This window comes from Branchiostoma belcheri, unplaced genomic scaffold, assembly GCF_001625305.1.
Source record: "Branchiostoma belcheri isolate BF01 breed outbred unplaced genomic scaffold, Haploidv18h27 scaffold3, whole genome shotgun sequence".
Lineage (NCBI taxonomy): Eukaryota > Metazoa > Chordata > Leptocardii > Amphioxiformes > Branchiostomatidae > Branchiostoma > Branchiostoma belcheri.
The window spans coordinates 3,832,028-3,841,820 of record NW_017803909.1 but is presented as its reverse complement, the minus strand read 5'-3'; the positions used below and the strand labels follow the sequence as shown (position 1 = coordinate 3,841,820).

Below are 9,793 nucleotides of genomic sequence, written 5' to 3'. Positions count from 1 at the left end.
CTTTCAAAGTAGCAGTGATTTTGAGCCAGAAGAATTTTCCCCACCCTCTCATTCACAAAGGGCTTACACCTAGTGCCTGGAGTGAATACATGACAGGTTTAGCCATTACTCTGTTCCGTTCAGCCATTGTGGTATAAAATCCGTTGAGTCTGACTCCAGGAGCTTGTGGCCTTTCAGAAGGTCGGAGGGCTTTACGATCTAATGCCTCCACAGTGGTAGCACAAAGGATGGAAAATACCATGGCCAGACCTCCCCTGTCTGCACAGAATACATAACAACCTCTCTCAGACTGATGGATCGCTGCACTTGGCAGTGAATATTGTTCTGATCGCTGATGATGATTGCCCTGGTCTGGGCAATGGAACAGGCACTCCAGGACCTGTCAGCTGGCTTGTCTCGTGTTGATAAGCACCTCACTTGACATTCATACGCATACTTTGATATTTGCTACATATAGCTTGATATATTGTACATCACACTGCTGTGTAGCAAAAAAAAACTGTTCATAGTCATACTTCTCCCTGCTATAGGTTTATACAGATTCTATATTAATTATTGAACAAGTCAGGAAGAAAATTAAGATGCATTTTAACACCACTATGTTCTAGGCATTGACCTTACACCTTATAAGCCTAACCTTCTACTCGGTCCAGCAATATAGTATGCTACATGATGTATTATTTATGCACATTCTGAATACAAAGTGTATTAGGTTTGAGTGAACTCATGTATCATTGTATAATATCTCTATATTACAGTCTGCATGTATGTCGTAGAGCACAAACTATAATTCAGATGTAGCTTAGTACTAGTGATATGGTTAAGAATCACGCCAATGCAGTGGTCATTAAGAATCTGACCTTTTAACCTCCCTTTAAAAGGTGCTGCCACACAACTGCCAAGACTTGATGTGATGTTCATTGGTCATCGTCGACTACGACGGACGAACAACATATCAGGCAGAACATATTAAGTAGGATTTGTCAGTAGAAACTCCATCCCCATGTTACAGCAGGAACAAGTGATTGCCTATCCATTATTCACCTTCTATTGCCTGGCCTTTGACTTTGCAGCCTCATGAAACAATATTGAAAGTGGCCAGGGAATGGGATGTTCAAGTTAAGGTCTATTTGCCCCCCTCCCCATTCTCAGTGTGATTACCATCTCCCAATGTAGTGAAGTATCATCTATCACACAACCTTTCATGAACGGAAATCCTCCCGACTGCATGTCCACTCTAAGCTATTTTGACAGAACAACCTCTGGCAGTGGGTGAGATTTATATCTTCATTTGCTTCCATTGCCTGGAGGTGCTTGAAAGAGAACCATTACAAGCCCTGGGTAGAGACGATGACAGTGGCTATGCATCAGTGTACAGGGAAATAGATCGGCTTCTTAAGCAAGGTGGATTCAAGGATGAGGTGGGAAAGTCAATGCGAGACATGAAAGGGGATTTTTATGCAGCCCTCCCAACTTCTAACTAAGATGTCAATGTATAATTATGGAATATATCTAACAGAACTCTGAGTCATAGGGATGAACAGATGCTACTGCACAAATAAATGGTGCAGAGAATGCTTAATCACATAAAGGCCTTCCAGGGCTCAAAATACAGGGTCCATGTGCACCTTAGTATACCCAAATTTGGAGCTGTGCACCCAATCTGTGGGTGCACCAGTGCATCCAAATATTTCCGTAGGTTTACGTATGTTTTATCTTAAAAGATGTTAAATGTATAGTAGTATACAGCATATTTTTAACATCTAACTTATTTATATATATTCTAAGCGTCAGACAAATAATGAAATTGTTGTTGTAGTACTTTTCTTAAGAAATGAAACATAATTAGTTTTTGCTGACATTGTACTTATTTTATTGCACGATGCACCTAAACAAATTTTTGTGCACCCATTTTTTATGCACCTATTCCCAAAAATGAATTTTGAGCCCTGCTTTCATTTGTATGCATTGGAGATAACAAAAAAATGCCTGATCATAATTATGCCATGCAGATCCTACTGTTGAGAGTACACGTGAATGATTACATGTGCATTAGACACACATACATCAGTCTGGTGATTATGCCAGTGTGACTAACAGCCAAGACAAGTCCATTCCACCACGTTCAACCATAGCTGACAGCATGTACATTTAGATAGGAGAAATGTGTGTGACTGTTGTATAGAATACTATAATCCATCTATGATATATTACTGTTAGTCCATGATTTAGGTAGTATGCCAGGGCTCTGTTGAACTATATCAGGTTTATAGCCTGTAGAACAGGGCCAAAAATAAGTGTCATTTTTACATGATCGTGTATAGACCAAGTAGTCACATACAATGTTTTTCACCATCTGCACTTACTGTATCATAACTTGAGTCATGTTGTCAACAAAATTCGAATCATCACAAAGACTTAAGACAGTTTTGCTATTGCTTAATTTGCTTACATGTATATGACAATTTTGATGTTATTGATAATGACTGGTCATATTCATAAGTAGGCAATAAAGACTAAGTGCATTGACTTATACTCACTCACTCATGTAGCAGTTATTTGTTAAGGCATCCATGTAGCTTGTCTGAATAAGTGACTGATACATGTGAACGTTCTGTGTGACTGCAGGTTGTGATAGGACAGCTGTACAGTACAGACAAACTGGTGATAGAGAAGGACACACAGAGTTAGCAGGGAGGATGTCTACAGCTGTGGAAGTCCCATGCCTCAGGACAACACTCGTCAAAGTCATGGTTCATTCAGATGGATTTGTAGTATTTCTTGTTTTGTGGCATCCACTGGTGGTGCCAAGCACAGGGTATCATGGGAGCTGCATCCGCTGGCAAATGCAGTATATATGGACTGTTCCATTATGTATACCTATATATCTCACAATATGAATGGGGAGGGGTTTATTGCAACAGGTTAAATCTTTGTACTAGTATCCTGTGTAGCATAATATTGAGACCGTTTAGACAATGAGTCATCTACTAGGATCATTTTTATTCAAATGTTAAACAAATACATTTGTATACATTTGTAACACATATGCCTGGCTATGTCAACAGTTGGAATGACACTCGGCATTCCAAAACAAACTGCATTTTTTTCAATGCATGTTTATCATTTGTTGACTTCCTTTTTTTTACTTTTCTCAGGAAAACCTTTGAAACTTTGAAACTTTATTTCTTTGAAACTTTGAAACTTTCAGTTCAATTCAGTGTCAGTCTTCCTGTCAACAGACTAAATTTTGCCGCATAGGGCAGAAAAGATTTCAACCATTTTGACCTGCTTGAGGGACAAAACTTCACATGGACACACCTTTTGAAATTGCTTAAATTGCAACAAAAATAATATAGGCTCCAGTTAAGTTGATATTCGCCAGTTTGTTGGGTTTAACATTTTTTGCCATAGACTGTATGAAGTCCTATGACATTCTATTTTTTTGTAAGTTACAATGTATCTGTATAGTTTCTGATTGAACCTCCTCCCTCATCATTATGTATACTAGCCCTAGCCTTATCACTACATGTCAATAGCTGTACATACAATTCATATTATGTTATGGATCTAATGTGATCATATTGAATCACTGTTTCTGTCAGAAATGTTATGTTTAAGACATAACTGTCAAGTATAATTATGGCCACAGTAATTGTTGATATTTACAAGATGACTAAATGAGACAAAATGGTTGAGTTCTAGCAGAAAATGATGTACGAAGCAATCAAGACAGTTCACTGCACAGGAGTGTTGTATTTGTATTACTGTAAGTAGTAATGTTATTTTTAGAGTTTGTACTAAGGTAACTCTCTGCTAAGCTGGAGGATGGAATTATTTGTATGTCAAATATTCTGAAGAAAGTGATTACATACAATGCAGAACTGCAGATCTTAAGTGGATAGGGATTTGAACATAAACCTGAACTGACAAAACAGCTAGTTTGATATAGTCTCTACCAGACTAACTACTCTGGCTATATATAGGAGAATATTTGCCAGGGGAGTTTGGCTGCCTTGCGGTTTGAGTGGAAAGAAACAACCTCTGTTTCTTGAGTGGAAAGAAACAACCTCTCCTTTTGCGATCCGTATTCCCATAGAAAAGCCTGGTGGGGGCTAAGTTTGATAAGTGGGAAGTTTGAAAAGGGATTTCCATTATCATTCTGTGTCGTGTCTTTATTGCTGATACAGCCAGCTGATTACAAATTAAGCTTCTCTCTAAAAAAAACTATGGCATCGTGTATGAATACACATGTGAGTACCACCTTTAGAAAATAGTAGAATGTATTAGATTATTAAGCAGAAACGTACAATAAAAATCATTATGAAAAGTAGAATCACAGTCTATGCAGTCATTCATGGATGAGACCTTTAAGACAATAGTGATTACCTTGCTTTACAAGTTTGTCAGACAGAAGAAATTAAGGGTATCATTTTTCTTGATAGATGTTATTGTCTTGCTGCACTTAGTCATGTTTCTTTACCATGGAAAAATTACTCTGGATTCACTTGACATGAGAAGTTTTCGAAAGGTCGGTACGGAAAGACTTCATGGCACCATTCCCATACTTCTGTAGGCTGGAGGAAATTGACAGCACGGATCAAAGTAGACTCACGGCCGTCTGGCGCCAGTCTTATTGGCCCACTGTTGGCCCTTGTCTATCATCTCACTTCCACATGTTGCCGTTTGAATTGTGACCTTTTGCCTGCTTTGGGTCGCATTTTTGTTGTCGGTGCACGTTATTGTGTCACCAAAGGCATTTTAGCTCTTTAGCCTACACATCCATTGTGTGTGTGATAAAATGACTGAATTTCAAAGAACACTGAAATCGCCTCCCAATATGTTGTTTGATGTTACGTCAATGAGGATGCGAAAATTCAGCTCACATGTGGCTAAGACATGTCACCAAAGGCATTTATCCCTTTAGCCTATACATCCATTGTTTGTGTGATAAAATGACTGAATTCCAAAGAACACTGAAATCGCCTCCCAATATGCTGTTTGACGTTACGTCAATGAGGATGCGAAAATTCAGCTCACATGTGGCTAAGATATGCGTTCAAATTAACGGCTGACTACCCCACACGGCCATGAACGGGTCACATAGGTAACCGTCCTTGGTGCTGATTGACTCTCCAATGACTTGTAAGTCCCTGCCTTTCTTCTATGGCACAGAGAAGTTGCTCATGCAACACAAAAGACGGGGCACCACATTCTGGACACGTTTTCGTGTAACAGTTAATTCAAGACGCACTTTATTGTGTCACCAAAGGAATTTTAGCTCTTTACCCTACACATCCATTGTGTGTGTGATAAAATGACTGAGTTTCAAAGAACACTGAAATCGGCTCCCAATATGCTGTTTGATGTAAAGTCAATGAGGATGCGAAAATTCAGCTCACATGTGGCTAAGACATGCGTTCAAACGGCTGACTACCCCATACGGCCATGAATGGGTTACATAGGTAGCCGTCCTTGGTGCTGATTGACTCTCCAATGTGTTATTGTAAGTCCCCGCCTTTTTTTTTTGCACTGAAAGGTTGCTCATGCAACACTTGAATTGAGGATGCGAACATTCAGCTCACATGTGGCTAAGACATGCGTTCAAAGGGCTAACTACACCATCCGGCCAAGGGTGAGTCATGATCACATAGATAGCCGTCCTTGGTGCTGAATGGCTCTCAAATGCCTTGTTGTAAGTCCCCGCCTTTCTTCTATGGCACAGAAAAGTTGCTCATGCAACACAAAGGACGGGGTCACCACATTCTGGACACGTTTTCGTGCAACAGTTCAAGACAAGAGAAGATTTCAGGGGAAAACGTCAAGATTTCGGCGTCGCTACGGCGTTATTTCAACCGGCTTGTCTCAGTGGAGCCGCTAGTGGTGTCGGAAAGGCATTGAAGGTGCGAGTTGGTATTCACAGCAATAAGTCTCCATTCCAGAGGCCAAACTTATGCCATACCCCCTTCTTAGTAGGCAGTTGCAGTATACTAGTGAGAAAGGAATGAATTTGACTTTATTGCATGCCACTTAACTATATATACAGGAGAACAGAACTTGTTGAGAGGTATATATAGTCCGTGATCCACCAAGCTTATTTCGTTCTCAAACCTTTTAACTCAGCCGTTTTAAATCATAAACCTCGTGTACTCTCTAAAAGCTGTCGTTAGAAGCAATTTCCGCTCTGAAGGCCGCGTCTCGGAGAGTAAACTCAATTTATCTTGCCTTTGATGTAGTTTCCGCTGGGTGCACGTGGACCAATAGACTTGGACGAGATCGCCATGGGAGGAATAGAATAAGATAAGAGGTTCACATATGACTATTTTGTATGCTTTAGGAGCTGGAATCGATGCTGGATGTCATTAGATTCGTATTGATATTTACTGTAAGAATTTCTTTTTTTAAGTTTATTTGCTGTACATTTTTATTGCTTTCAGGAAATAAACCGAATGGGAACCGCTCTGTTCGGAAAGGTAGACAATTTGCTAATGCATGGGAGTATTGGGAGACTGTTACAGGTACTCCTGGTGCTATACGTCTCGGCTAGTTGTGTTTCATGTCCCACAACAAGTTCAGAGAGTTCGTCAAAGTCGTTTGGGGTGAGGAGGGAGGCATAAACTTCCCTTCCGCTTGCTAAGTGGAGTCAAACCCCGCCTGTACCGATAAGGACTGGTGCGATCCGGTCATAACCTGTTATTCCCAACCCTCGTCAGTCGGCGGATTTAGGATTCCAACAGTGTCAACTGCCGGCATCCCCTAAGCACTTTGCTTTACCTAGTGCCGCTGTGGGTAATCCGACAGGCAGTTTGGCTTCTCTCTGAGGCCAGTGGGTAATCTCTCTGGTCCACAAAAGGGATGGGTCATTAGCGCGCAGTTCGGAAGCTTGACGGCACTTAGCTTCTGCCGTTACACCGCACAGGGTTCCACTCGCCTGCTTGAGGCTGTCTTCCGCTTTGCTGTATAGTCTTGTATTGTGGTGTTCTCTCATCCATGCGTATTCTTAACTTTGTACTGCTGTATATGTTCTTTCTTCGTCTTATTTACTTTACACCATTCTAATGGCATCATGTTTCTTAGTTTCTTGATTAATCAAGTAAGGGGCGGTATAACCCCGACCAATAGGTCGAGCTATGATGAAAATGATTCTTGATTAAAGCGGCATCACTTTTCATACCCAATGACCTTATTTTTGGAAATAAGAACCTGACAGGACTGTGGTTTGGGCTATACAAATATATCAGGTCGATTTTTATTCTTTTGTAATTGTCTAGTTTTGTCCTATGTCTTGCGGTATCAGCCAATACGTCAAAGCTAGCCTATCCGGTCCCTACATGTATGCTAGCAGTGATAGCTTTCCTAACGCGTATAGCTCAACAGTGCAGACACCGGTCAGAATGTGGGTAAGTCAAAAGCTCAAATCGATAAGTATGTCACACCACTTGCCACAAATGTCGGGAATAGCGGTACAATGAAGGTCCCGGTACGGAACCATAGCTATCAATCACGGCCTCAACAAAGGTCAGGATCTGTGTCTTTATACGTGAGACAAGTCATCAACTATCAGGATGTAATGGAGACCCCATGGCATATATGGACATACTTGGTGAGAGACAACTGACTTTAAAAGCCCGGTGCATTTAAGAGGATTTCACCTCATCCAATACAGGGCAAAATGTCAACTCAATTCATCAAAGCGTCTAGTTTCATAGCTTTCTACTCGCAAGTGTTTGAAGTTACTGCGCGTTCATAATTCGTACTTTTTCTTCCATTCTCCCTCCGGGAATTTTATCACTTGTTTCAGCTTTTTATTAATCTTTTAATATAGTCCCTTAACCATGTGAATAGCCCCCGTCTCTGTCATATTTTATTCAGGACAGTAGGGGGGGGGGGTTGTCATGCTGAGGTCCTTCCAAAGATGGAATTGGAGTAAATTTAGAAACGCCCTCACAACAACACCTTTAGCGGATGTGTTGTTGAACCAACATGTCAGTTCATCCTAGTACACAACCTCTCATGACCTTTATGGCGTCCAGGGTAACATTTATCGTGAAAGTTCATCTGTGTTGGTAGTAAAACTATCATCATAGTAAAACTTTGAACTTTATTCCAACACACAATTACACTTTTGATAGATCAAATTTAGCGCACTTAGTTTGTTCCCAATATGCCTGCTTTGTATTGTTTGTCTGTGTACATTTCTTGTGTATTATGTAGTATTATATCTTTGTTAATTACATGTTTGATGGCGGCGCTGATATAAGTGTAATTAACTTGAGTGCGTCGTCATCACGGTCTTGTATTTTCTTTTACGTGCTTTAGTAAAAAAACAAGTCGGTTAAGTGGCAGATGACATTTCCTATACGTACTTATAATGCATGAGCGAGTGTTCATCGAATAGCGTTCGCGCGATATTAATGTAGTAATGGTGTGTGATGATGACAACATCATTTATCATCAGCGGTAATATGCCATTGTTCCCTGTTTGTTCAACCCAGTATTGGAATGGCACGTCACTTCTCACGTTCCTTGAGAGGCAGTCATCAATTCTTGATAAGGCCACAACGACTAATTTTTGTGGATGACATCAGGTCGCGCAGTGATTTTCGCCTGATTTTAGAAGAAAAAAAAACAAGAAATTTTGTTGTCCTTATGCCGAAAATGGGCAAAGATACCTGTTGTCATGCCGGAACGTGGATGGCAGATAAGTATGAAAAGAGGATACAAGGCAATGCTTTGATTTGTTGTTTTGTCTTTTACTTTGATGCATGTGTTTCATATGTGATAGTGGCCGTGTATATGTGATGCTCCCACTGAATCAAGACCTTTGCACAATGATTGAACATTTTTTTTTATTTTTCAAAGTTGTTTCAGTGAAAAATGGATGTTGTAATAGTTGGCAGTACACTTAGCACAATATCATATCAAGGTTTATGATGTCAAAATTGGAGAAATGTAGGAACCTTGTTTTTTTTGGCCCGCCTTGTTTTTTTTCGCTTTTTTTTTAAGATTTGGAGTCTGTCATCCATAAATTTACTTGCTGTGGCCTAAGGAATAGAGGCTGTGTGAGAAGGAAAACAGGGAAATTATCTATTCCTATGGGAATACTAGTACTTGGTGTAAACCCCAAAAGCTCGCGGGCGGCTATTGCTTCTTCCCCAGAGCTATCCTTCTTCCCTAATTGCTGGCAGTCTTTGAGTAGGCTCCTTTTTCAAGCTTGATCATCTTCTACCTTGTCTCTACCTTGTAATTAAAAAGAATCCTGACGAATAGGACTAAGTCACATCCTTCCCACTGTAGGTTTGCTCGCTGCGTTAGTAATTACTATCTACAGTAGATAGATGATACAACGTGAACAACCGCTGTTTCAGATTAGCTACTGACGTCGGTCTGGCTCCCTACGTACAGATCATGTCTACATGTACGTCACTAATGAATAACGATAGTTAATCAGGATGAAAAATCGGGCTGTCCAAAAGCTCCCAACCGGCGGTTAAAATTTGCTGCTGACGTCTCTGTCGAGTCGATTTCTCCATTACCGTCCGGTCACGATCCATGCCGGGATGTAATGAACTTGGCACGGGCGCCCGCTGCCATGGCAACAGATGGAGAGAGAGCGGAAGGCGGCATCGATCCGCATCGAGGGGCCGATGTCTATCGCAGCGGAGACGGGGGGCTGTTACGCTGATGAATGCACCTGCCAACGTAAACTCAAGGGGCCGATGTCTATCGAAGCGAAGATGGGGGGGGCGGTTACGGTTATGAATGCACCTGCCAACGTAAACTCAAGGGGCCG

General features: G+C 40.9%; 1 protein-coding gene across 2 annotated transcripts in view; it reads left to right on the top strand.

The window, feature by feature from the left end:
- LOC109474047 (LYR motif-containing protein 4-like) overlaps positions 1-9,793 on the top strand; it is a 23,923-nt gene that overhangs the window by 10,442 nt on the left and 3,688 nt on the right. The window contains exon 3 of one of the 2 annotated variants that reach the window (XM_019774262.1): positions 2,629-4,372. The exons of the other annotated variant lie outside the window; for it this stretch is intronic. Within the exon in view, the coding sequence (XP_019629821.1) occupies positions 2,629-2,691 (63 nt within the window). The 3' untranslated portion in view covers positions 2,692-4,372. Of the gene's footprint in view, positions 1-2,628; positions 4,373-9,793 lie in introns of those variants that run through there. 2 annotated transcript variants of the gene reach the window in all.